This window comes from Enoplosus armatus, chromosome 9, assembly GCF_043641665.1.
Source record: "Enoplosus armatus isolate fEnoArm2 chromosome 9, fEnoArm2.hap1, whole genome shotgun sequence".
NCBI classification, from domain to species: domain Eukaryota; kingdom Metazoa; phylum Chordata; class Actinopteri; order Centrarchiformes; family Enoplosidae; genus Enoplosus; species Enoplosus armatus.
Genome location: NC_092188.1, coordinates 10,681,115 through 10,709,013, shown reverse-complemented (window position 1 = coordinate 10,709,013; position 27,899 = coordinate 10,681,115). Strand labels below are relative to the sequence as shown.

At 40.9% G+C, this 27,899-nt stretch overlaps 4 protein-coding genes across 4 annotated transcripts; all 4 read left to right on the top strand.

The window, feature by feature from the left end:
• The first annotated feature begins 684 nt into the window (after positions 1–684).
• LOC139290811 (mpv17-like protein) lies at positions 685–2,334 on the top strand. Its single transcript, XM_070912674.1, has 4 exons — positions 685–1,018; positions 1,895–1,965; positions 2,062–2,091; positions 2,215–2,334. Exons 1-4 carry the CDS (start codon positions 685–687, stop codon positions 2,332–2,334), a joined length of 555 nt encoding a protein of 184 aa, XP_070768775.1.
• Positions 2,335–3,276: 942 nt separating this feature from the next.
• Positions 3,277–7,488, top strand: rpl18 (ribosomal protein L18). Its single transcript, XM_070911696.1, has 7 exons — positions 3,277–3,320; positions 3,887–3,973; positions 4,138–4,245; positions 4,777–4,875; positions 5,017–5,140; positions 6,479–6,548; positions 7,354–7,488. Exons 1-7 carry the CDS (start codon positions 3,318–3,320, stop codon positions 7,427–7,429), a joined length of 567 nt encoding a protein of 188 aa, XP_070767797.1. The 5' UTR covers positions 3,277–3,317; the 3' UTR covers positions 7,430–7,488.
• A 3,358-nt stretch (positions 7,489–10,846) lies between these two features.
• Positions 10,847–18,552, top strand: sphk2 (sphingosine kinase 2). The gene is made up of 7 exons (XM_070912258.1): positions 10,847–11,309; positions 13,157–13,306; positions 13,401–13,495; positions 13,669–13,784; positions 14,122–14,322; positions 14,409–16,017; positions 16,555–18,552. Exons 1-7 carry the CDS (start codon positions 10,847–10,849, stop codon positions 16,615–16,617), a joined length of 2,697 nt encoding a protein of 898 aa, XP_070768359.1. The 3' UTR covers positions 16,618–18,552.
• Positions 18,553–20,302: 1,750 nt separating this feature from the next.
• Positions 20,303–27,626, top strand: cyth2 (cytohesin 2). The gene is made up of 12 exons (XM_070911282.1): positions 20,303–20,369; positions 22,736–22,886; positions 23,425–23,491; positions 23,578–23,696; positions 23,783–23,863; positions 24,104–24,216; positions 24,656–24,804; positions 24,910–25,021; positions 25,714–25,790; positions 26,555–26,626; positions 26,720–26,874; positions 27,083–27,626. The coding sequence occupies exons 1-12, from the start codon at positions 20,303–20,305 to the stop codon at positions 27,168–27,170; spliced, it is 1,251 nt and encodes a 416-aa protein (XP_070767383.1). The 3' UTR covers positions 27,171–27,626.
• Positions 27,627–27,899: the final 273 nt, after the last annotated feature.

Sequence of the window (27,899 nt, the reverse complement as noted above, 5' to 3'; positions counted from 1 at the left end):
GAAAGTATAAGAGATAATAAATCTGTGGCCTAAAAACAATGTGTGCAATGGGCTCATCTACATTGCTAATGGGGCCTCAGCCAATTATATCAGACTACATGTATATTAATTCAGTATTACAGCTTGACAGGAAGTGTTTTTCATAACCTCTCTGCTGTCTGCTGCTGATTATTGCTTTGTCGGTCACTTCTTTACTATTCCTCACATGTGGTATTTTCTCAGATTCTTCTCTGACAGGCTGATAAAGGTCTTATCACTCATTCTCTGCAACAGTGGCAGAACTTTGACCTGGTGAGAAGACCTTCATCACAGCTCCTCCTCTTCCTCTGTGTCCAACAGGACCAATCAGAAAAGAGCTTGTGTCTCTTTGGCTTTGGGAATTTAAGGAGAGGGTGAGAGGAGCTGGGCGCTGAAAGGTAGGTTTAACTGCTTCTTGGATTAAAAACCATAACTCAGAGTAGAGTGGTTCAAGACAGCCATTATAATTTTCAAGGTGCAATTTAGAACAACATTAGTGAGTGATACATCATTAATCATACCATTAATTTTGCTTTATCCCCTTTAACATCTGTTTAATTTCAACATTTATTTAAAAGGCTTCCTCATAATGTAAAGCAGCCATACCCTGTGGCTTTATTATGAATGAATTCAGCTTTAATCCTCTCTCTGATCAGACTTTCCACCATGAACCGGGCCTGGTCTGTGTTCAAGGCTCATCCGTACATCGGTAACGTCCTGGGATACACAGCGCTGTTTGCCTCTGCTGACCTGATACAGCAGAGTGTGCTGGGTGGGAAACACTCTGCAGGATCCACGTCGGAGGATTCAGGCGGCATTGACTGGTGTCAGACGGCTCGAGTGGCGACTGTCGGTTTCTGTTTCCATGCCAACTTCAACTATCACTGGCTCAGAGGGCTGGAGAGGATGCTGCCGGGAGGCGGAGTAAAGGCAGTGACAGGGAAAGTTGTGGTGGATCAGCTGGTCGCTGCTCCTCTCACCATCAGTGCCTTTTATATTGGTGTGTTACAAAGCTTATTTAAATCATTAGTTGTGTTCAGTCTTAATAACCATGTGTGGCTCTGTTTGGGTCTGATATTCTAATTGAGGAATGCTGCCGTCTGTTGTGGTGGTGTTTTTTTTTTTAAACCCTATTTTTCCCAACAGTCCCACCTTTTTTATTTCATTTTCAGTCCTCTCAGTTCTCCACTTATGTACTTCAGATAAAGTTAGATAAAACATTCTGGTACCATTTGATTTCATGGGTCAGTCATTTCCTGTGAAGTTTTCCTGGTAATATGGGGCTTGTTTCACAAACATAGACTCTGGCTTGACTCTTTGTCATTCGTTGTCAGCAAGTGCCACTGATTGTTACCATGGAAACTTAGTTCAGAGTTAGCCTGGGGTGGCTAACTTTTTAGGCTTAGAATAAATCAGTCTTTATTTTTGTGAAACTGTCCAACCTGGTACATTTCTGTACCCAATATTTCTAAAAATTGCAAAATTTCGCACTTTATTTATAAAATGTATTTTGTTTTTTCCCCCTAAAAAATAAAAATCACAATCACAATTAAAAGACCCAGAAAATGTATTAATATGTGTTTGTAATTTTAAAATGTAAGCTCTTCCTTGTGTCATTAAGCCCTAATTCTGAGGATATGACATTGTTCCTAAATTATAGCTACAGTTACTAATTGTAGGGGAAATAGTTATGTTCCTGAAGGATTTCATTTTAACCCAAGTAAATATTCAGTCATTGTTCATTTATTATTGTAAACTTTGTTCTCTATATACTGAATGAATTGTATGTTTGCCAATTGACAAATGAGACAAATTTCACATTTTTGCTTTTTACAAAGAATCAGTAGAATATTTAACAGCCACCTCTCCCTTTTAGGTTTAAGTTTACTAGAAAACAAAGACGATCCGCTTGAAGACTGGAGACAGAAATTCTGGACATCTTACAAGGTACACATACAGTCAAAGGTTTCCTTTATTAGACTATTATTTATTCCTAAAGATGCTATGTAATAAATCTCTCTGTCTGTCTCCATCTCTTTTTAGACTGGAGTGGTATTTTGGTCAACAATGCAGGTGAGATATTTTTGTATTAATCCCATCATCTGTCACTTTCTGGCTGCACACACAGATTCACATACATACACACACAGACGTAGATTGACGTGTGGATTTTTTTCACCTCTTCCACCATCTCAGGCAGTGAACTTTGCCCTGGTTCCCCCTGTGGCACGAACAGTGTTTCTGGGAGGCATCGCACTGGTTTTCACAATCTTCCTGTGTCATCTCAAACAGCAACGTGGCCCCAAAGTCGAATAAACTTGAGATCGGCCCCATGATGCAAGTGTTTGTACTGAATGACTGTTATTTCAACTTTAAAAGACATATTTTTGTGTACAAATCATGTGAAAACAACAAATAATGACATCAGATGATGTTTATTAAAGGGCAGAATTCAGTTGCATAGTTGTTTGTTTTACAGATTTACTGAGGAAACAAAGGAGAAATCCTAAATAAGATATGTTTTACACTGCTGATGCTCATGTGGTGTAACCTTTTGCTCTGAGACCATAGAGAACAGAGCTGTTAAGTCCTTATTTAATTAACCGTCAAGCTGTTTCAGTGCGTCATATACTGGAATAACTTTTTTTTTAACCAATAAAGGTATTCTCTCTTATTTGTTGTTTTCATTTCAAACATTTTATCAAGATTCAAATTGTACAATCATGTAAATAGCTCATTTGGTCATATACATCCTGAAGCTATACTTCATATTTTTTGGGCACATCTCTGAAAATTGTGACGAGAACAATCTGCATGTATTATTAACTACAGAGTCAATTGTTTGTGTATTATAAAATGTAATTTATTGCAAAAATATTAATAATCATTGTAAAAAAAAAATGCAATACCCTCCACCAAAGATCTCACAACAAACAAACATTTATGGCAAATATAACAAAGAAGTGAAAATACAGCCACTTGAATTAAAAGAATACCGAATAAAGCCACTGGATTTGTGAACGATGAACAGGCTCCATAACTTAAAAACCCAAACAGAGCAAATTCATGAAATAAATAAAAAGTCATTAAAGCCATTAAATCAGTAATAAACTAAGAGTCATCGCGCCTCTCCTGCCGCCTCCACCACTGGAGGCACCATCCTTAATCATCACAGTTGTTTTCACCATGACGTACACAAGAAGCGCATGCTCTGTAACCAATCAGAGACCCGAGATTTCGGCGCAGGGTTTATCGCGAGACCTTAGCTCTTCCTTTTCCCTTTTCGCTCTGAGTCCAAGATGGTAGGTACTGCTAGTAGAAAATTTTAAATACGATACCTTGACTATCCACGATCATCCTCTGAATTAAAGCATATCCTCTTTATAATGGCAACCGTTACTGGTTTTAAACATAATTTGCTTCGCATTCCTGTCTGAATTTCGTGTTGTTTGACCATGTAAACCATATTAGCTTACCTTCTTTGATGCCGAAGTAGTGTCGTCCAGGCGGGCGCTTTAACACCTTGAGATTTATGTGAAATGAGCTGAATGCGTAATATTACATTTAACCATAACTTACATTTCCTTAAAATAAACGTATGTCCCCAAATATAAAACTCAGTCATACCTATAACTAGGTTTGTTTGCGGTATCGCTCGTGCTAGCAGTTAGCTGTGGAGTGTCAACGTGTGAACCCGCCTGTAGCTTATTACATGTTGAGCTGCTTGTTAAGTGGACGTGCATGTTCAATATTGGTAGAGGAATGGATCCTAGATGTTCATGTCATCAGTGTTCTACACAGCGCTGAAGATTAAACTCACAGGAGCTGCTTGCTACTGTATTAATGTGTATCGGTGTACTTTCTAAAGGGAGTCGACATCAGACATAACAAGGACCGTAAGGTGCACAGGAAGGAGCCAAAGAGCCAGGACATCTATCTGAGGCTCTTGGTCAAGGTAATTTACATTCACTCATCATGCTTTACTCACTGGAATAATATCATCAGTAATTATAATTTCTGTCGTCTTCGCTCATTGGATTCTGAATTGATAACTTGGACATCTTTACAACTGAGTAGTCTTTTCTTAATATTCCTAACTATACTGTTGGTCTGTTACAGTTGTACAGGTTCCTGGCCCGTCGTTCTAATGCTCCCTTCAACAAGGTGGTCCTTAGGAGGCTCTTCATGAGCAGAACCAACAGGCCCCCCATCTCCGTCTCCCGCCTGGTCAGTCTCTTTTAAACCACTGATGAATCTTTCTTTTATTATAATGTATAGCAAAGTACATGTTTATGGGTCAGTGTCTGCATCAATTGGCAACTTTAAGATTTGGGACTGTTTGTAGGGATGCACAGATTCGATCCACTGGATCAGTATTGTAGTATTGGATCAGTGCCGACGTAACTGATTGACATCAAGTACAGCTTTTTTGTCAATGTTTAAAATTCAATTTAAAAAATCTGTTTTATTTATTCAGTCACAGTGGGCTGACAACTTAGTTTTTGGTACCACAGCATCCCTGGCCACATGTGACCTCACCTTAAAAAAAGGAAGTTAAACTGTGTAGGTCAAATTAAATGTATTTTTAGACTCAATGTTATCCAGCCAGTAACTGCTTGCCTCATATTGCCCATTTACCACCAAAACTGTAATACCAGGGAAGATTAGAAGTCAGTCATGTCAAAGTTGTATGAGTCCTGTTGTCACTAGTTCAGACATGTAATTATGTGTACTGGGTTTTGCTTGCGTTGCGACCAGATCCGTAAGATGAAGATGGCTGGCCGGGAGAACAGAACCGCTGTTGTCGTGGGAACAGTCACTGATGATGTGAGGATTCAGGATATCCCCAAGCTCAAGGTAAATCCTCCTTTTTAGAATGACATAATTTAATCTATTAGTGTTTTCCATTAAGATATCAGTCCACCGATCTTCCCTCAACGCTGTAATGTTGTTGGCGGTCTCTGAGATGGTCCTCACGTCCCGTTTGTTGTCCCACAGATCTGCGCTCTGAAGGTAACTGATGGTGCCCGCCGCAGGATCCTGAAGGCAGGTGGTCAGGTGATGACCTTTGACCAGCTGGCTTTGGCATCTCCCAAAGGACAGGGCACCGTGCTGCTGTCAGGTAACTAATGACGTATATTTATATTCAAATGGTAGTTCGGTGATGCAATTGGAGTAGATAATAAGTGGTTGTTATCCTACTGGTGCCAGGACACTGAGGCCATCAAGCGCATACTAAATCAAGCTGGCTCTAATTACAAATGTGGTCCTGTAGTATAGTTAGTTGCAATCAACACTTAAGATTGCCATTAGGTATACCCATGTTAAAAGACAGTCATGGCACTTCTAGGCCCTTTTTAGATGGGCGTCTAGAGCGATGAGACCAAATAAATTTTTCCCCATTGCATGAAAAGTTGTTTAATATCTGCTGTTAGTCCACGTGCTTCACATTGGCATTGTTTTAGTTGCTTTTATAAGGGGGCTTATAACACTGCTGCCAAACTGTAGTATATACCAGACTACTGCTCTGATTGTCTAAGTGGGGTACATTTATGCTCTTGTGATAGCAAGGCGATATGCCATACATAAGATACTTCTTGAATTAGGAAAGCAGGTTTTCATCTGTATTCTGGCCTGATTGTTAGTCAAGTCAAGTAATTCACATTTCTCCTTAATCACGAGTAGGCTTTGTGGACCTTACTTTGTTTCTATTTGTTGAGCACTATTCACCTGAATTTGACAGACTTGGAGACCAACATGTGTCAATGTAATGCTTTGTATGGCAGGCTTCTCTTTCAAGGCAAAGTATTACCAAATGCTAAATTATCATCAATGAACATCAAATGCTGGTGTGTGTTTTGTGGAAGTAATTGTTTAGCGCTGGTTTTTGTCTTAACTAATCCCTTATATTGATCATTGCAAAACAAGGAAGTCTGTTTTTTTGTCAGACCTTTTTAACCGTTTTACTGTCAATGCAAGTTTTTCTTGCCAACAAACGAACCTAAAAATATTCACCTAAAACAAACAAGGTCACACATGTTTTTTCTGTCTTATATACTCCACAGTCTGCACATCCGTATAGGTCTTTTATGAGGCCAAATACAAAGTGGCAATAGATTGCATGAGCCAAAAAGGCAAGAAGAATTGCAAAGGGGTTAATGTATCACTTTGCACTTTCAGCATTACTTCACATTATTTTTCAAATCCAGTTGTCTGAACTGTAACAAGTGAAACATTGTCAGTCACTCTTAAGATCTGGCTAAACTATAATTTAAGCAGAAAATGGACAACTTGCTTCTCCTTGGACTTAATTTAATCTGCCACCAGCAGTTTCTTTAAAGGCGTTGCATGAGTAAATGTATAAATGGGAGTTGGATTACTTTCTGCAAGTAATGTTTTTTGAGATGCTGTACAGCATTTATAACTTCTTTTTAATCTTTTGCATTTGTCTGTTCTCCAGGACCCCGCAAAGGCAGACAGGTGTACAGGCACTTTGGAAAAGCCCCTGGAACTCCTCACAGCCATACCAAGTATGTGTACAGTTGTTTTGGTGCTGTTGTCAAACAACAAAATGTTTAAGTAAGGCTGTCTCAACAAATTATATTGTAACAGTATTTCCATCAATCTGATGCCAGCTGGCTGAATTGGCCCGAATATAAGACTTCTTCTGGAAATCTTAGCTTTGAAAGTCGGACGAAATTACAGGACACACTGAGCTGAGACTCGTTTGTCTCTCTCTATCCCTCCATCTTGTGCCTTCCTTGTAGTTACCAGGGTTGTCTTTATATTCTGCTCAATATGATAATATACAGCATTTGCTTTAGGGAATTACCGAGAACAGGTAGTAACCTAATTCACATACAACACTAAAAATAATATATAATTTTAAATCACAGAATTCATTTGGTACACTTGAATGCAGTTCTAGTATTGGTGATGTGACTGGTTGCACCTGAGTTCAACAAGTAAAATGTCTTTGAGAGGATTTAAATTAACGACAACTGTCGGTACTTGTTGCCAGGATGTTCTGTTGAATGTTCTTTTAAAAGTATCTTATACTTGTTGTCATGCATAGTTACAGTGCAGTTTGCAGAGGGTCTTTTCACAGCTGACATTTTGACTCTGTAAGCCAGTATGCACAATACCAACTGCTTGAAATTTATCATCATGCCATCATTAATTTTATCATTTACACCTTTGCTTTTCTGACTGACATGTCAAAATAGCTTTAGTTTAAAAGCTCACTGTATATACATTTGATGTATAGTTGTATTATATGAATGTTGGGTTTGTAGTGCCATAATCTTATACTAAACTGTTCTTTCTCTTCTCCAGGCCCTACATCCGCTCCAAGGGCAGGAAGTTTGAGAGAGCTCGTGGCCGCAGAGCCAGCCGTGGTTACAAGAACTAGGCTGTGTATTTGTTTTCCATGCAATCTGATACAAATAAAAGCTTGACTGTACAAAATTAGTTGTTGTTTGTGTTTTATTGGATAGCTATTACACACCCTTGCAAATACATTTGGCACTTGTGGTAACATGCGGGTAACTTATTGAAAGCAGAAGATGACATGCTGTTTAACATCACAGGAGAGGACTGGGACACAGCTGAAATATCTCCATTTACAACTTAGTTCCCCACTTATAACCCCATATTTCCATTCACATCCCTCACTGAGGTTTTATCATAAATCTGACGTCACGAATCATTTGTTCTGTATTGATGTGAGTTGGTCAGGAGAAAGCATGACTTGTCCAGGAAGTGGTGGTCTGTCAATGATTGGAGAATGTCGGTGGGTGTTGCAATGTTTTCCTTATCGCCATTGGATTTCCTCTCCGCCGCTCAAAGCTGCTTCTACTGCGTCTCCAGGCACTTCCTGCACCGAGCCACAGTGTTGAGGGCAAGCGACTATCTCGTCGTGAGAGGGGAGACAAGATGAGGTAATTTGGGTCTTTTGTTTTTATCTATCATATTCAAACTTGCCTCTTCCTAATCCGGCGCTGGCAGAAATATAATTTAAAAGTTACCAATGTTCGTGTTAGGCTGCTTGATAGAATCGGATGATTACGCCTGTTAGCTAACGTTGCCAACTACTATTATCTGCGCTAACTTGGATACCTCTTAAAATCAAGCAATAACTGAGACGTAAAATGTCAAATGGGAGCTTTTAAGTGAACCCAAGGTAAAGATTAGTATTTTTCAAGGGAATAAAGTTTTAATTATGAAGACAGTTAGCTTGAACTTGGGCTAAGCGTTAAGTAGCAAACTGCTAGCCACTGCTAACTGACAACGCTGTGTTGCGCTGTCTGGCAGCAGTTTACAGTAGCTACTGTATTCATAACATTAGCTAGCATTTGCTATTTCCTCGATTTAACGTTAGGATTCGTTCCCTAAGTAAACTTAAAACGCTTTCTGCTTCTTGGTGATTATTTCAAAGACTGCAGCATTGATGAAAATGACTTCTAAGGTTGTAACTGTTAAACTAAGTGAGGCAGCTGGCTAACAGCCTGTCAACCTGCTAGCTAACTTAGGTGGATGACATGGGTAAAGTTTAACGGTCAAACGCAGCTTTTACTCCAGATCATCAGGGTTATTAGACAAACGGTTAACCCTGCTGTTAAATGTGTATCCGTGCCCTCATTATGGGAATGCTCTTGAGTTCAAAGTATAAGCTAACTGAAACTTGCCCAAAATACCCCGAAGTCACTCAACAACAGCCTCATTGTGTGTGAGACAGAATTAGCCCGTTGATATTATTTTTGGGTGTCCCCGCCCTGCATTTCAAGGACGTAAGGTGCAACAATGGGCATCAGTGAGGTCCTTTTGTGTGTGTGTGCTTTATCAAGACAGGACATCAGCCAAGTATTGATTTTGTCTGCACCACAGCTTGCATAATCTTTCCTGTCTGTTATAAAACTTCAAAAGAAAGATGTGACCAGTTTATTTATTTATGGTTTACCACAGTGATAGTCCAGTAATTGTACCCAAGTCTAGATAAGTGGCACTTTATTATGATTATTATGATTTCTATTATATACAGAGAGACCTTTCAGAAATCATGTAACTAATCAAAATCATTTTCCAACTTATGTAGAGATGTTAAGTTTGTGAAATTAGTCACAACCTTGGGACAATGTTTCGCATTATTTCTTTATTGGGAGATTTTTTTAAGATTGTTAAGTAAGATTGTTACATGCTAATGCGCATTGCAAAACCTCTAAAATCCAGTAGCACTTAGGTCAGCAATTCGCAAAATCTCAATCTTAGCTGAAAGAAAATTGTGAAAGAAACACTGTTTCCCCAAATCCTGTGATTCCAAAGCCCTAAACATGAAAATACCAACCAGATGTGGTCACTCAAATGCAACATTTCATCCAAAATAATGTGGCGTCTCAGCAGGGCCGTTAAGGATGTGTGACTGTGAGTCATAAGTAAGACGCACCTAAGGTCAAGGGTCATGGTGGGTCTTGTATTGCTTCACCCTTTAAGCGTAATCTCTTCCTCTTATCATGACAGTTCTTCTCTGTACTTGTCCTACTCTTATTGTGAAAATGTGATACAGAAATATTCACCTTTGCACAGTGAAACTTTTTCTTTTTAAATTTTTTTCCGCTTCTGCAATTGAGTGTTGTCCTCCTCTCCTCCTTTGTCGTTGTTCAGGAACAAAGATCTTTGGGAGGGAACGTGAGGCTTGACTCAAGGACATTACCATGACATAAACTAAGGACCCACCTGGAACTGTCTCCTTGTTTGTCTTTTGTTTTGTTTCTGTTTTTCTTATTTGTCTAGTCTTTACCTGTCTTACCTAGTGTTCACCCTTCTCTTGTGGAGAATGGATAGTGAAATAATGCAGGAGTATTTGTTTGGATGAAACTTAAATGTATCACACTACTGTCTAGAGGACTGGCCTAGTCACTCCTCTTGTCTGCCTCCTATATAGCAATAGAGGTATCCAAGGTCTTGAAAAAGCCTGCACTTATCATATCTTTATGGCATTAATTACATTTTGGACAGCACTTACCTTGCACCATACTCTACAGAATTCTTTACTTGTGCGTTAATTTAAATTAATTGTTGTAGCCTCCTTGTCTAATCGAGGTGTGTCTGTTTGTCTTATTCATACGTAATCATCATTTTTTTCAATGCAACTAAGAGTTTCAGTTTTGTCCTTTTGTGTAATTATTTAAAGATTTATTGTTAATGTCGAGTAGCTGCTCAGCTGCCTTATGTTGTTATCACAATAGGCGGCTTTATGTTGTAATGTCAATAGTTTTTTTTACTTATGCAATCTTTGTGAAGAACTCTTTGTGTTTAAATGACTGATCTTGTAGTGGAAAATATACATTTTTAAGTCCTGTTGTCTTTGAGTATGTCTTAAGTATTGCTTATCCACTTTTCCACTGGCAGTAAACTGTAGAAGCTGACAGCTTTTCAGATCAAACTGTGATGGGAGCTTTATAACTGTGACACAAAGACTGGTCTTTAGAAGTTCCCATTTTCACTGGATACATACTCAAAACAGAAGAACCTTTTAAACTGGAGGAAGTTATAATAGTAAAACTATTATTTTAGTTTTCAAATGAAGACATACTTCTGAAATGGACAGATGGGAACAAAATCTGATATTTTGTGACTTTTGTGTCTCTTGAATTCAAGCACTGAAGAGGGAGAATGATTTTGAGGTGATTTCAGGGATAAATTTCCCTGTTTAGATTTTCCCTGCAAATCCTGAAGAGCTGCCAAAGTCCACTCTTCAAGCCTCTAACTGGAGGAGATATTTCTTAGACTGACTTTTTCCTGATAAACCGTGTGCACTTCAGCAGTGAGGATGCGATCTCCAGAACCTTCTTCACCGTCCACAGCAGAAGCCCTCCTTCATGGCCAGTTTGCCAGCTGGGGAACCGGCAGCAACAGCAACAATAACAGCTGCCCCAACAGCCCTGGTGGTCCGGGGGGACTCTCCCCCGCTGCCTCCCCTACTCTGGCTCCGGCGTCCAACTATGCCTTGACCCTCACCCACACCCACATACATATCCAGCGCCTGTCACCACGGCCGGGGAAGGAAGCCCGTCTCCTGCTGCCTTTATCAGAGCTAGTTGGGTGCAGCTGCCCTCGTGCCCCTGCGCCACCTCTCCTGGTGCTGTACTGGTACCCGCCAGGCAAACGACGGAAAGGGGTGTCTCGGCGCAGGCAGGTGAGGGCCTACCTGGCAGAAAGCAGGCCTGAAGGCGAGAGGTGGTCGGCTGCTGTGCAGTGTCTACTCAGAGGTGTGACCGTCACTGCTGACACAGGTGAGTGTGTGTCTCACTAGAGGCTTGTTTGTCCAGGTTGGGTGATGATTGCTCGATGGTTTTAACATGTTACAGGACCATGCTGGTGATTGTAGTAGCCCATTGACTGGACTGTTTTCCAGCAGTTAAATTCAACTTGTAGAGACTCCTAAGGCAATCCATGAATGTGAACACCATGTTGCCATTCATGCAGATCCTAAAGCCCCAAGTATGCTCTCTTTTTTATTAAGGAACCTCGGTTGTGGATACAGTGTGCAGTTTTAGTGAATGGCTTTATCAAAAGGTCAATATGGTTAGTTTACAGCAAATAATAGTGAGATTTACTTTGGCTGACCTGACCTGTTTACTACATGAAACAATTCAATGTTGCCTCATACCGCCTTGATTTATGTCTCCTTTGTAAATGCTTGCTAAGTATAGCTTAATGTCACAGTGACCCAAGACCTTTCTGTATGTACAGCACACACATTTTGTCTCTGAGTACACAAATGGTACCAAGAGTAGTTAAGCATTTTAGGGGCTATGTAGCAAAAAACAAAAACAAAGAGGGATTAACACTAATACATCCTAAGAGGCTGTGAGATGTATTATTCAGAGTATTTAGTTTGGATTTTGTTTCTTTGTTTGTTTTCCATGACTACATCTTTTTCTTGAGCTTATTTATCTATATGTATTTTTTTTGCCCTGCACCTGGTCTGTGTCATTCAGTGTCAAATGTAGAGACATAGAGGGTGGGGCTGCTGCAGCTTGCCACCCTTCCCATACACTGTATCCCCCAGCCTCAATAATCAAACAGACAGCAAGGCCCCGCTCCATGTTTACTTTCACTGTGTGTGTGTGTGTGTGTGTGTGTGTGTGTGTGTGTGTGTGTGTGTGTGTGTGTGTGTGTGTGTGTGTTATCCCTTTTCTAACAACTACCTATGCGTCACGCACTTCGCCAGCATCTCCCATCTTTTCCTGTCTCCTTCCTCCTCTTTAATCTTTAACCCTTCAGTCTCTTTAATCTCTCCGTCATTTGTTTTCCTCAGTCTTTACCTATCACACCACCTTCTCCTTCTCCCAACACTGATAAAGCTGTCATTAATTTTTAATATTTCCCTATTCCTCTGTTTGTCTGCTCTTGCCTCATTCATACTCTGCTGCAGTTCACCCTGTTTTTATCAGTTTTGCCAGCCTTCTGTTTGACCCCTCGTTTCTGTTCCACTTTGCTGACATTGCCTCCATTATTTCACACCTCCCTGTTACAGTTCTTACTGTTTATGTTTATGACTATCATATCTCTGGTTAGTTGGGTTTTCTGTTGATTTGTATTTGTGTAGTTTGTTGCATAATCCAGGATTACCTGTTAGTGTAGTCATTTCATCTCCTTCCCTGCACCACTGGCATCCGTCTATACCATGCTAAATCTTAGATTGATTTTCAGAAGCTTTTTATTTATTCTACCTGTAATACTTGGGTTGATGATAGAGTAGAGCAGAGGAGTAGAGTGCCTCAATTTTCTTGCCTCTGTATCCCAGCTGGACAGATAATAATTTATTTGCCTCTGTACACAGCTGGTTTGTTTTTATCAGAGTGTTATATGTGTCTGTATGTATCTGAATATAAATGATTAACAGACACACCCCGAGCGACAGCATTGTGCAGTGTGAAGTAGATCCTGTGAGGTGAAATAAAGGAGACTCAAATGGTTGAATGCACTCAAAGTCCAGGGTTGAGCAACACTGTGTAATGACAGCTCTCAGTTGGCTTGCTTTGAAGATGCCGCGAACCTCTAGCTCCTTTCTCTGTTCTGGACAGAAACTGTGTGAGTTATAACTTATTCATGCTCTCAATTCTTTTTCATACAGAATTTTCAAGAAGTCTGCTACCTCGTCCCAGGCGACTACTGTTATTGGTCAATCCCTTCAGTGGGAGAGGCCAGGCAATGCAGTGGTGTCAGACCCACATCCTGCCAATGATCAGAGAGGCCAACATCAGCTACAACCTTATACAGACAGGTAACCATGGGCAAAGGCAGCCTCATGACGCAGACAATACCTTTATATACAACATACATGTATAACAGGTGTTAACTTAATTCGTCTGTCTCAGAGCGTCAGAACCATGCCAGAGAGCTTATCAGAGAGATATTGCTCCCAGAGTGGGATGGCATCATCATTGTTTCTGGAGATGGCCTGCTGCATGAGGTGTGTAATGCTTTCATTGAAGGTCTCAGCATGGTGGAATGTAGGGGTATGTTCAAGAGGGAAATTATATAACAGTGAAGATATTTATTGTGTGTCGTTGTACCACAGGCATGTATAGTTTTAACTGTGTCCACCGATATATTTCCTGAATTTTCTGTGTTGTGCTCCCGCAGGTAATTAATGGGCTGATGGAGCGTCCTGACTGGGAACAAGCAATAAAAATACCTGTCGGCATTCTGCCGTGTGGCTCCGGGAATGCACTGGCTGGCTCCATCAACCACAATGCAGGGTAAGCAGGTATCTCATTCATGTCTGTAAAGGTGAGAATTGTGTGTCCTTTTCAGCTGAATCTTAAAAAATATGGAACTAGACAAATACTCAGCTCTTTATTTGATTTTAAGTACATCAAATCAGATTAACCTAGTTTCAAACTCACATGTTGTTGCGTCTCATCTTTAAACAAGCGAAACAACGAGCACAATGTTGCTGTTTTTGTCGCCACCTGGTTATCTAGATCTTGATATCTCTGAATAGTGGAAGGACTCTGTATTGACCTGTTGTTTGTACAGTTCTCTTCTTATCTGTACTGACTGGAGGTGTTGTTGTCTTTCTTATATCTCCCTCAGGTATGACATGTGCCTTCGGGAGCCCCTCCTTTTGAACTGCTGCTTTTTGCTCTGTCGAGGCGGTGTCCGACCCATGGACGTGGTCTCTGTGACAACAAGCCCCTCTCCCTCTAACAGTCGTACTGCAGCACCCAGGAGACTGTTTTCTTTCCTTTCTGTTGCCTGGGGCTTTGTGTCCGATGTGGACATTGAGAGTGAGAGGTGGGTGTCTAATTGCTTATACTGTAAGAACATCCACTGTTGGCTTTGTTCATCTAAGCATAACTCTAAATCTTTCCTTATTTCAGGTATCGCGGCCTTGGCTCAGCTCGCTTCACACTGGGCACCCTGGTGCGCATAGCTTCTCTTCGATCCTACAAGGGTCGTCTGTCCTACCTGCCTCCCTCTATATGCACCACATCACCAGATGCCACGCCTCCTCCGCCAAGGAGACCCCTCTCCCGCAGTATCACAGAAGGCCTGGAGGGCTTCTGCCGAACGCCCATCCATCGCACCTGCTCGGACATGGGCATCAGCGAACAGAGGAGCTTGCGTAGGGGTGAGGGAGAGAGGGAAAAAGAGGAGAGGCAGAGAGAAAGGGAGAGGAGAAGGGAGAGGGCTAGGGGAGGAGGAACTGGTGTGGTGAGGGCAAGCAGCCTGGCGGAGGACAGAGAGAGGGAACGGGAGGGTGAGATGGAGATAGAGGCAGAAGAGGAGAGGTCAGGGACATGCTCGGAGAGGTCGGGGACGAGTTCGGAATCAAATGAAAGGGATGAATGCAGTATGAGAAGGGTGGAAAGGTTGGCGGGGATCAAGGATGAAAGGGAAGATGAGGGAAGAGTAGAGCATGACTCCAGTGAGATGGAGGAGGAGGACAGAGGGAAGGATGGGGAAGGAAGTGGCGGTTCTGTAGAGGCGGAGAGAGTGTTGCATGCAGGAGAGCTGGAAGAGAGCTGTGCGGTGGACATGGGGCGAGAGGCAGATGAAGAGCCAGAGGGGTGTTTCCTTCAGGAAGCCAGACAGGCGCTAAGAAAGAACTCAGCTCCTTCAAGCCAGATAACCAACACTCTCTTCAACCAGCCTCTCAGTCGGGAGGTGGATGCAGACTCTGGAACTTCATACGGGGTAGAGGACATGGATCTGAATGGAACCTACTTCCAGAAAGAACCCTACCAACTGGACGTTGCTCGTGAGCGATCTCTCACCATCTCCTCTCCCTTTCGTCACTCTCCCTTCTCTTACAAGCCCAAGACCCTGGACCAAAACCAGAACGCCTCCCGGCCGAGGCCCCTCTCCCTCCTCCAGCACTCCCACTCAAACTCCCTCCCACCTAAACTTCCCTCCCTCTCCCTGTCTCTTTCTCCCACACCTCCATCTTCCCCTTCATGTGCCTCTCCACACTCCTCATCCTACCTCGCCCCCCGGCCGAACACCCCAAATTCCACCTCGCCCTCACCCTCTCTACGCACACCGTCCTCATCTTTTAACTTTGACATTGCCGAGCCAGCAGGACCCCAAAAGAACCGTCCTTTCGTCTCACTGCCTTTAAATCTCCCTAGGGATGACTTGTTACCCCCCCTCGACCAACCCCTTCCCACCAGAGACTGGGTCACCATCGAAGGGGACTTTGTCCTGGTCCTGGCCCTTTATCAGACCCACCTCGGGGCTGATCTTCATGCTGCACCCCAGGCCAGGTTTGACGATGGGCTGATCCACCTGACTTTTGTGCGGGCAGGGATCTCCAGAGCCACTCTGCTCAGACTGTTCTTTGCCATGGAAAGAGGAACCCACCACTCAGTCAGCTCGCCGTATGTGAGTCATGTTACCTGCAGGGCCTTCAGGCTGCAGCCTCTGTCTACACGGGGGACTCTCACTGTGGATGGAGAGCTGGTGCCCTATGGGCCACTTCAAGCGCAGGTCAGAAAGGGGAAAATGGTGGAGTGCAGTAACTGTAGGCAATTGGACATGGTGTGACACTTAAATTAGGGGTTTTGATTCCCTCCTCTGGCTGTGCCAGTGATAGTATTTAGATTGTGGTCAATCAAAACCAATCACTGTTAACTAATTGAGTAAAAGACGGTGAATTCCCAGGTCATTTTACTGTATATTCTGTTATAATATAGCAGGCTGCACTTTAAGTGCCCTGCATGTTTGGTCTCATCTCATTTACGGCCTGCAGAAAAGATTGTATACTGTGCAGTATTATGTTAAATGTTTTGACTTTTGTTTGGCCCTATGATGACTAAAGCTGGTATTTTATGAGCTTTTAATGATTAATTGATTGTTACTCATTCATATGGTTGACAATGACACATGATTATTTTTTCCCAACTCGTAAGGAGGTGTGTTGTATCTTTATTAAATGTACTATATACCTCTACAGTACAGAGTAATGTTAATGATTTACTGTGAGACTCATCATTGGTAATATTTTTTTTTCTCAATATTTCACAGGTTCATCCTTCCATGGCTCGTCTCATCGTTGGTGACTCTGGAGTGAAGATTACCAGATTCTAATCAGGGATTGGTTGAGCCGATTGACAGATACAGCACTCTACTGAATTACGTAATCTCTGTTGCCATCTATGCTCTGAAAGAGAGGGGGGAGTATCTGAGAGACTTAGAATAGCCTGGATTGCAGAAACTGCTTTTCTGCGGTTTAATGAAAGGGATAACCCACCGAGCCACGCATCATTGGAGCACGACTGCAGGGATTAATACCGAATTTGAAAATGGATGAAAAATGCCCCTCATTGCACAGCTGTTGGATTACGCTCCACGTACCCTGAGAAGCATGAAAACTGCACAGCCTGGGATAATAAGAGGGAAGAACAATCGAATGTTTATGGAATTTTTTTGTGCAGATAGTGCATGTGTTGGATGTATACAGAGTAGTATGCATGCAGAGAAGCACTACCTGATTGTTGCCTTTCAATGAGATGGAAAGAAATCAGATCAAATTCAGATAAAGTTGTTCTTAAACATAAAATGCTATAAAAATACATTGAGATTCACTTGGGCCAACTTTGGCCAACACCGTCTATCTTCACCCAATGTCCAAATGTTTGAGAATAAAAACTTCCGTCCCTGAAAGGAATGCCTTATCTGACACTGGACAGTTGTGCTTTTGCCCTTTTTTATGTATACAAGAACCCAAATCTTCTTAATCTTAATCCACCTTTTAAAGCATCCGTCCACTACATAAATACAACATACTGGTAGACCCACCTACCTACTGTTATCTTTGAACACCCTACTCTCCACTGGTTTAAGCATCAGTGGGGAGAAAATGTGGAGAAATGTACACTTTGTTCATGCAAGTGACTCAATGTGAAACAGCGAGATCAAGTTTTTCAGGGTCATTACATTAGTAGGAGCAATGGAGCCGTTGAACGGTGACCATTACTGGCATTTTTACATAATCTGTGTGTTTTTCTTAGCCAGTGGATGCACAATGATGATGTCAGTGATATCAGACTTTGCAACATGTTGAACATAAAAGTGTCTGAACAAAGCAAGCATCTTTGTCAGTGGTTTTAGACTGTTGTTTCAGAACTACACACATTAGCCCTCAGCACTCTTTTATGTCTAGAATATATCACTATCTCTGAGTAATCATCTGTGGAAGCGTAGAGGACATTACATCCCTCTGTTCAGTAGTAAGTAGTGCATTTATTTTTTGCACAATAACTGGAGTTGAGGCAGCACAGAAAATCACAACACTAGAATGCATATTAACTTTTAGATACATCTACAGAGTAACGCATAATCAGATGGTGTTCTAGAAATTGATGCACTAGTATTAATAGCCTTGTCCAGATACTACAATAAATTGATCACATTACATTCCTAGCCTGAACTGAATTAAATGGCTCAATTTTAACACTCTTTTGAAAGGTAGAACTGACGGATTACAAAATCATTTAGACACTTTAAAATCCTTCAGTAGAGACAAACAAGGGCACAACACTAAAATCCAGCAGCTCTGTGTTGTCACATCAGACTTTTGATAAAAGAGTTAAATCAGACAGAGAGAAAACAACTTTCACTGTGAGAAATGATCTGTAGAAGTAAGTGATAGATTGGGTTTTAAATTTGAAATATATTTACAACTTAAGTACTTCCAAATGATGATGTGCTCCTCAAATCAAACAGCAGACTGTGGAGCCCTACTAGGTTTTAATTGTCTTGTTTTATAAATTAATTTTTGAAATGTTATGATAAAACCTGCTGATATACTTGGTCTGGACAAAGGAAAAATCATTAGCATGTGCAGTGTATCAATCAGTAAGATCATGTGCCGACTGCTTGGGTCATCATCAGCATACTGTACGTCTTGGTCATGCCTGGACTAATTAATGCCTTTGTATAATAAGCCTGTAAGTTGTGGCTGTTGATCATGAACTGTTCAAACCTGACTGCAGAAAATGGAGTAAAACTCTTTGCTCACCAGGCTGTTATTTTTCTTCTTGTTTTTCCTTTGAGTGCACAATGCAGCTAGTCTACCACAATTACACTGTGCTTACACAGCTACAGAATGTGAATACAACATTTCGAGTCTAGGCTTGTAACAGTACCAAATAGAAGAATCTATATACACTTTGAATGGAGTTTTTGCCAAAAAAAAGTTTAAAAGTTCTCGACGTTTAAGAGACTAGTTTACCTTCCTAAACATTTTGTCGTCTATGGCCAAAGCTCTGACCGTGGTGTAATAGACCAATTTGATGTGACAGTGATCAATTGATGATGCCATTAAGATGTCTGTAGTGGACGGCCTGTAATGATATTGTAATTATTACTAAAATGATGAAAGGATATACATATACAATGTACAGTTAATAGTTATATATATGGTTTTGAATAAATGTAACTTGATAGATTTGTCTGGAGCAACTGTAGTGTACTTTTGTCACACCAATGTGTCTTCACATTTATATAATACAGTCAGAAGTGTTCATGTGATATCAACAGGGGGAAGTTGAATTTACCAGCAACATTCTGGTGATGGAAGGAGATAAATAACTAAAACAGTTATAGTAAGTTGTTCCTTCAGGCTTTTCTTTCTTCTTCACTTAAGACGTTTTACTGACTCACTAAATTTCCGACTTCTAGAAACTTGTTTTGTAATAACCAAAGTCTCCTGAGTTAATACATTTTTGGGTTCCAGAGGCAATCGAATCCCCGACCCAGGCATTTATTATGTTAATATAATTAAATGTGCAGGCAACTTAAAACAAACCACGAGCCACCAACCAAGATGTTCTCATTGAAAGCTGTAAGAAAGTACAATACAAATATAGTTGTCTTGTAGATATGCTCTCATTCGCTGTATTACCATTTAGAAAACTTTACTAGTGAGTTAGGTCAACTATTAAGAAACAATATAGAGGTCTAGATTGGTCAGTAGTAGTTAAGTATCATACATAATAATGACTCAATGTGTACATAATCTTCATCAGCAGGTAGAGTTGCCCAGTTGTCATAGAGCATTACAGATATCCAGAAAGCTCCAGGGCAGCTACTAAATGGACCTTCAGGTAGGATTGTATTGTCAGCTGCCGTTTCCAAGGTCAGGAATGATCTTGATCTCAACTTTTGAGCAAACAAGGATGAGAAGTCCTTAAAGTGCTCAAAAAAATGTAAATTTACACATCTATAATTCCATGACAACTCAGCAAAATCCATCTGCCGATGAAGACAATCTGAAAATGATCATTAAAATGTCTATATCTTTATTAAAATATACTTTTAGTGTCCCTTAAGAGAGGTGTGCAGCTACCTGGAAACAATCAGACACTTTAGAGTATTGCTTACCAAATGTAAAAGTTTACTGTTAAAATGTATTTTAAACTCAGTACCCGTCCACCTCCAAGTAGAATGAGACAGGTTTGTGAACAGTATAGGCCTAGTGAATATGAATAAATACATTCCAAAACACTAACCTCTCACTGTTAAATCATATGCTTATAGCCCGACTGATAGTTATGCATTTATTTAACTTCATCTTTGCATTACTAAATATAAGTGATTGTAATTTGAAAAACAAATGACCGGAAGTGGGTTACTCGAAAGTCTGACACCGCTTCCGGTGTCGCCACCTTCTTTGTCTCCGGCCCAACATTTCGACACCAGGGGTTGTATATTTTTTCCCTTTAGTTTTGAGGATATATTTACACATATATCCCTTGTTTTCTGATATTGAATGACAGTCGACTCTGAAATATTTATGCCTAAAAGTAAAGCGCCAAAAATGGATGACCTGGACTACAGTAAGTGGGCTTACTAATTAGCTATTTGCATAGGCTATCGCTAGCTAACTGTGGCTAGTGGTAGCTAGTGGCTCAGTTTATTTGCTCAGGTGTGACACACTGATCATTCCGTTGAACATCTAAATGAAAATGATTGTCCAAGGTGGATGGTAAATTTTGCGGTCTTTTCCGAAAAGTATGACTGTACATGTTAACCACATTTGGTTAAAATAAGCCACAAAAATGCACTAGCTTAGCCTGACGCCAACTAAATATTGATTATTGTTCTCCGAGCGAACGTTTCAGCTAACGTCGGTGGACATTTAACAACCTGACCAGCCTCCAAGCTTAACAAGGGCTTGTTAAAATTGGGCATTGCTTATACTATGGAAGCCGTCCACCTCCTGTTTACAGTACCCTGGTTGCTGTAGTATGAATCAACCCGTACATTTAATCCAGACTGTGGGCGTGGTTGGTGGTGTTTTAGAGCAGCTGTTCGAAACACTGGTCTGGGAGGCTTTACGAGCTACCAGCCACTGCTGATCACAACCTGCTACTTTGAGCTATAGATCTGAGTGGTTTGGAAAATCAGGAATCACAACATTTTGTGCAAAATTCAGACATTATACTTAGTTGCCAATTTATTAGGTACACATAGTTAAAGTTAATCCAGTCTAACACAACAGCCTTGCAATACACCCCACCTTAAGGAAAGTTATGTTCTTGTTGAAACTGTGTTGATATAAAATTATGGTTAAATTATGATAGTTGTTCTGTTGAATTGTACCGCTTTGATGTGTTCCTAATATTTAGTCTACCCTTACTGACAAAAATTAACAAAATATTACAAAATCCTCAGTGTAATGAAATATTCAACACCTCCCCAAACTACATTCTCCAAAGTGACAATGAAGTTGAGACAAAAACTGAATATTATAACATTTCTAATCCTAATATAGGAATTACTGCAGGTCTGGCGCATTAGATTGCCTTCGTTTTAGCTAGGTGTAAACTGGCAGCTGGGTGTGCATGTCCATATAAGTGTGTTTATGCTGACAGAACATATTTAAATGCCAGCATTTTTTAGAAATGTGATTTGATATGTTGACCAAACAGGTTTTGGCAAATAACATTAGAAGATAGTGTAACTCAACTCAGCGCAGCCTTCAAAGCCATGAAAAAACAAATATGATTTTACAATAGCTGAAATTCCTGAGAAGATGCCTAGTTAATGTGACGTCAATATATCACCCATCCCTCCATTTTAAAGCCATCTTTAGCTACACCCCTTAAAACTGTGTTGATAGAATTGCTTTTGTCAAGGATTTCATGCTATAGAAATAATATACGTTTTACTTTATTCTTATGCCAACATCAACAAAATAAATTGCTTTTTACCTGTAAAGCACCGTGTTGCACTAGCCTGTTCGGGTTTGCCCACATCTGAAATTTTGATAAGTGAATGATGGATCAGTAACAAAATGGCCATTCAGTCTCCCTGTGAACGCTTTTCATACATACTACTTCTTGATGAAAATCCATTCACCTTTATTATATTATGGTGGTGGCTGAAACCTCAGAGAGGATATCTCATTACCCAGCAACTAAGACCTGTTTCTCGGCTTGATACCACTAGTGATAAGAAAGATGATTTTGTTTAACCAAGTTTTAAACTAATCTGGGTGTGGGGCTGAAATTGGCTATTTGAACCATGGTAGTGTATTTGTGAGAAGAACGTTTTTGAGGGGCCTCTAGAAATTAAATCTGGTTGTCTGACTCTGAGTTTTACAGTAGCCTTGTGCCTCTGTCCCTGTTGGTGTCTATTGAGTCCATGAAGTGTTTGTCTACTCTGTTAGTGTAGTGTATCACAACTCAGTCAGTGGGCAGTTTTAATGCTGTCATACATTATATTGCATTGACAGATCACCAGCTCACTGATTTTCCGTATTATTTCACAGATTGCACAGGGTGCAGAAAGGAGACTTTAGTGAGTAGGAAAAGTGTAGTAGAGACAAGGAATAGAGAGATTAAGACAAACTGTTTGCAAGTGTGGAATAAAATCTAAAATTAAGAGGCTTTTATTTTCATAAAAGAGAAAACAAAACACTCCAGCATCCTCACCCAGTTCCTTTCCATTGCATGTTTTATGTTAACCTTTGCTAACTTCAGTTACTACTGTTACTGTCCCACTCCTTTCCATTGTATGGTATTCATAGAAGAAATTAGTCATAACCAATTTGAGTAACAATGCAGTTCTCAAAATAGTTGTGTTGGATGGGTTTTTATGTTACTAATAAGTCTGCCTTAGGGTGTTTGGGCACAGTTACTATTTGTTACATCTGCAGCAGCAGCAGTAATGGAGTCATTCTTCTTTTCTTCCCTTACAGTCCCAGTAGACCTGAGCCCAGAGGAGCGCTCTGAGCTGGAGGACATCCGCAGGAGGAAGGGCGTCCTGCTGCAGGAGATCCAGAGGCTCAGAGAGGAATTAAGAGAGGCAATTATGGAGGTGGAGGGACTGGAGACCAGCACAGAGGGCAGGTAGGAAGAAAAGGCACACTATTTGGTGTTTTTGCGCAGATGAAAAGACAGGAGTTGACATTCATTCACCATTCCCCAAAACATCATCACTTGCAGTTAGTCAACTTCATCACTTGTTATTGGTTGCTTTTTATGTTATGAGCCACAATTTTCTGGTTTAGAACTTGTTGTCCTCCTACCATGACTCCATTTCTGTCTGTTGTGGACATATTATCAAACCAACAAAGCACAGCCTGGTATTCGCTCACATCACCACATTCAGCAGCAGTTAAACACCCTTTTCAAACAGTCAGATTCAATACTGTTGGGCGTCCTTGGGAGTCCTTGCTGTAGATTCACATCACTTTTTCATCCATATTCATCTTAAATGCCTCATATTATTGCACATACATACAAGTGTTGTGGTTCTTTAGTTGACATTATAGGGTTCTCCTTGGTGGATATTGATTATTTGATAAATTGCTCATTGATAAGGAGATATGATTTGAATGCTGCAAAATCCATTCTTTCTTACATTTGACATTTTTGCTCGCTGCAGTAAAACTCTACAGAAAAGTAGACACGTGGCAATGGGAAGGAAGAAATTCAACATGGACCCCAAAAAGGTAAAACTCTTCAGTACTAGTATATGTCTGCTCTGTGTCCACTCTGTCTTAGCTGTGTGGTGACAGACTCTTCCCCCTCTCTGCAGGGCATTGTGTTCCTGGTGGAGAATGAGCTGCTCAGACACACTCCAGAGGACATCGCTCAGTTCCTCTACAAAGGAGAGGGCCTCAACAAGACAGCTATAGGGGATTATCTGGGAGAAAGGTACGTTGTCCCGAAATGTCCTCTGTCCTTTTTCTCCTTTTGTATTAGCCATTTGTAACTGTGATCTCTCTGTTGCTGTTGTGTAGGGATGACTTCAACATCAAGGTTCTTCAGGCTTTCGTTGACCTCCATGAGTTCACTGATCTCAACCTCGTGCAGGCCCTCAGGTAATTTTTGTGGGGTTGGCGTGTTTTTTGTTTTGAACCAAGGACAAAATCTCTTGAATAGTCTCCTGGCATTCTCTGGTAAACAAACCTTCTCTACAATGGAAAGTCCCACTCTCATTGCCATGTCAGGCTACAGAGGGAAAACATTATGCAAGAGAGCAGTAGTGACTGTATAACTCTTCCTTGATTATAGAATTTGTGCTCTCTGACTTGACCTAAACCTCGACCTGTTTTCTGCAGACAGTTCCTGTGGAGTTTCCGTTTGCCTGGTGAAGCCCAGAAGATCGACAGAATGATGGAGGCCTTTGCTCAGAGATACTGCCACTGCAACCCCGGCGTCTTCCAGAGCACTGGTAAACACATTTACACTCACAATGACACTTTCATGTAGGGTAGACGGTGTAGCCTACCTAATGTAGGAGGTTTTGACTTCTGTGTGCCCCCTTAAACCTAGCTTTATTTTCCTACCACGGATCACAGGAAGGGGCACCTCCCAGAAGGAGGCCCTTACCAGAAGTGAACTGATATTTAAGGCCACAGAGTTTGCCAATTTGTAAACATTGCTTTTCACCAATACTATTTAGTGTTTGTGTTTTCAGTAATTATATCCTTAGACTTGCTTTCAGAGAGAGTGATAGTAGTAGAAGTTAGTATGTTTTGAATCAGGGTCAAAACCCATAGTTTTGTTTTTTATTTCTTATAAACAGGTACATTTGTGAAAAATTAAAATATTCATTTTAGTCTTTGAGCAGAACAAAACTGTATTCTCTTGCATGTCTCTCCTGTTTGCAGACACATGTTACGTGCTGTCATTTGCCATCATTATGCTGAACACAAGCCTCCATAACCCAAATGTGAGGGACAAACCTGGAGTGGACCGTTTCATCTCGATGAACCGAGGCATCAACGAGGGGGGAGACCTGCCTGAAGACCTGCTCAGGGTACGATGAGCTCAACGTTGTTTTTCTTTGGAGTTGGCTAAGTGACAATTAAAATGAACCAGTAAAGAGATTTTAGTGAGTTTATTTTACTATCTGTTATTCCAGAATCTCTACGACAGCATTAAAAATGAGCCCTTCAAGATCCCAGAGGATGACGGCAACGACCTGACACACACCTTCTTCAACCCAGACAGAGAGGGCTGGCTTCTTAAACTTGGTGAGATGATGCCAGTGAGGCCTCTCTGCTTTGTTGTGGAATACCTCTACCCTACATGTCGGCTTTAACACTGATCTTGTACAATTAAACAAATCCAGTATGTCAGTGTTACAGATATCAGGAGTGTACATTTCCTTTGAGAATAGAAAGTGATATGTTCTGTATGCTACTGTACTCTGTTGTCCTTTTAAGGCTTTGTGCTCTATTGAACCTACCTTACTGTCTCTGAGGTTTGCTGGCTCTTTGCCTCCACTTGAATTGTCAGCTCACAGTGTTGTGGCATTTGAACATTGCCATAACATGATGGTGAACAAGAGACTCACTTTCTTGCGTCATGGCAGTCTAAAAAAATCTGATTGTTTTCTTTTGCATGGCGGGGCCTGTGATCTCTGTGTCATTAATATAATCTCTTTCTCCTCCTCCTCCCTGTCTGTCTCTCTCTTTCTCTATTTGTCCCCCGTCTTCCTCTAAATCCTCTGGTCCACTTTTTCTGCTTCTTCCCTGTGATTTCCACCCTCTACTGCCGCTGCTTGTTTTCTCAGGAGGTATGTACTGACAGTTGTTAAGTAGTAAAAAGTTGTAATTAGCCATGTAGTTAGCTGTAAAAATGTAGAGATTGTAGAGTAGTATCCCTTCAACTTCAAATCTTCTCTGCTCTCACTCATCGACGTGACTGTGTTGTTGTGTTTCAGGGGGACGAGTGAAAACCTGGAAACGACGATGGTTCATTCTCACAGACAACTGCCTTTATTACTTTGAATACACTACAGTAAGTCTTTGTGTCCACGTGCAACATTTGAGTGAATTTGACATTGTCACTCCTTGTAGATTCATCTGGTGCATTAAACTGTCCTAACAGCATGTTGTTGCTGAATTTACGTTTGCTTTTCTGATAAAATAGCAATAGAATTTGTGGGATTGTTGTGTTATCTTGAAGTAAAATCTGGTAGTTTTTAAGATTTGCAAGGCCGCTGGAAAACATTTGCAGTAATGTAATGTGACTGCCAGGAAGTTGGGTTACTGAACTTGTGGATTAGATGCATAACTTTATTAATCCCCGGAGGAAAAACAGATTTGGTTGCACAATAAGAACAAAAGAGACACAAGTCAGACTGGTCAAAAGAGACGACACATCAAAGACATAACTACCATTACCATATTAATACACCAAGAGGACATTAGTGTAGCACAGGATCGCACCCAGCCAATAAGTTTAAAAGTGAAACAATAAATATATAATTGATCACTTACTGAAAGGCTAATCATTAGTGATGCACCTAAGCACAAGATGATAGATTCATTTAAACTGTAACCTGACTTGTCATATTGGTTATGAAACAGCTGGTATTGAAAGTAGTTACAATTCTCCTGCAATTTAAAATTTTAGCAGAAATAATGCTGAGATTGTTAATTCTTGCACTCTCCTGTTCCCATTGTGACTGATTAAACACATGAAACACAAAATAAAACCCTTTGAATGTTGCAGTAAGTCTTTCAGCCCTAATCTGCTGTCATTGTGTGTTTCACTAACAGGATAAGGAACCTCGAGGTATCATTCCCTTGGAAAACCTTAGCATCCGTGAGGTAGAAGACCCAAGAAAACCTGTAAGTCTGCATTTGTGCTGAACAGATGTCATTATTATGCTTGTAATTTTCACAATTTAGTGTATATTGTGATTGTTGTCTTTCTCCCAACAGAACTGCTTTGAGCTGTACATCCCCAATAACCGTGGTCAGCTGATTAAGGCGTGTAAGACGGAGGCTGATGGAAGAGTAGTGGAAGGAAACCACAATGTGTACCGTATCTCCGCCCCCACACCCGAGGAGAAGGACGAATGGATCCACAGCATCAAGTATGTACATGGGAAATGGAGGATATTGTCACAGGAAAAATGGGGGTAGTGGTAGACCAGTGAGAGATTTTGGCCAGACACCAGGTAGCCTCTTGTTTAAGGACCTAATTTAAATTCCTAACTGCTGTCTGGATGGTACGTGTACCTTTTTACATGTATATTTTCATCATCCACCCCACTCAAATGTGTTTCTTTGTCATCTATACAGATCTGCTGTCAGTGTTGATCCCTTCTACGAAATGCTTGCTGCCAGGAAGAAACGTATATCACTGAAGAAGAAGGAGGAACAACCGTAGATTATTCCCTTCGTTCTCTCCCTGTCTTCCTTTGTCCTTCTCATCTCTCCCTCCAACACTGGACACGTTTTCATCCCTGCTCCTTACTACCTTACCCCTCCTTCCCACGTCCCCAAACGCATCCTCTCCCCGATATGAGGACTTCTTGCTATCCTGTCGACCAGACTCTTGAAAGCCACAGAGTGAAGGGCTCACCTGCTTTGGCTGCCTCTTCTGATCTTACACTACTGCTGTTATACACAACCTGACACACTATAGCCAGAGCACACCGTCTGTCCTGTCTTCTCACTGCATTCCTCTCTCGTTCAGCATTTAAGTGAACTGGGAAACGCATCTTTGACCATATTCACACTCATGTTGGTGTCTTATTTTTCCTGTTTTGGCCTTTCATCCACACTTTTCAAAACTGCTCACTGAAGGTGGACAAATTTGCAAACGGAGAAAATGGAGGATTTAAAAATGCTGTGATATCTCAGGCGTCTGTGCGTCTTAATTAATTTGTGAGAATCTTTTCCTTCCTACTTCCTTCTTCACAGTCGCGCTGTAAACCACAAACAATACTTTAAAAATGGCAGACAGTTGCTCGGCAGAAATGCGCAAAGCTGCTGGGTGACGCAGCTTGTGCATGTTTAGTAGAATACATTTTATATTTATCTACTGTTTTGGCTTTTCGATATGTTTTAGACTACTGTCTGAAAATGCTAGTGTGGACTGAAATCTTCTAAACGT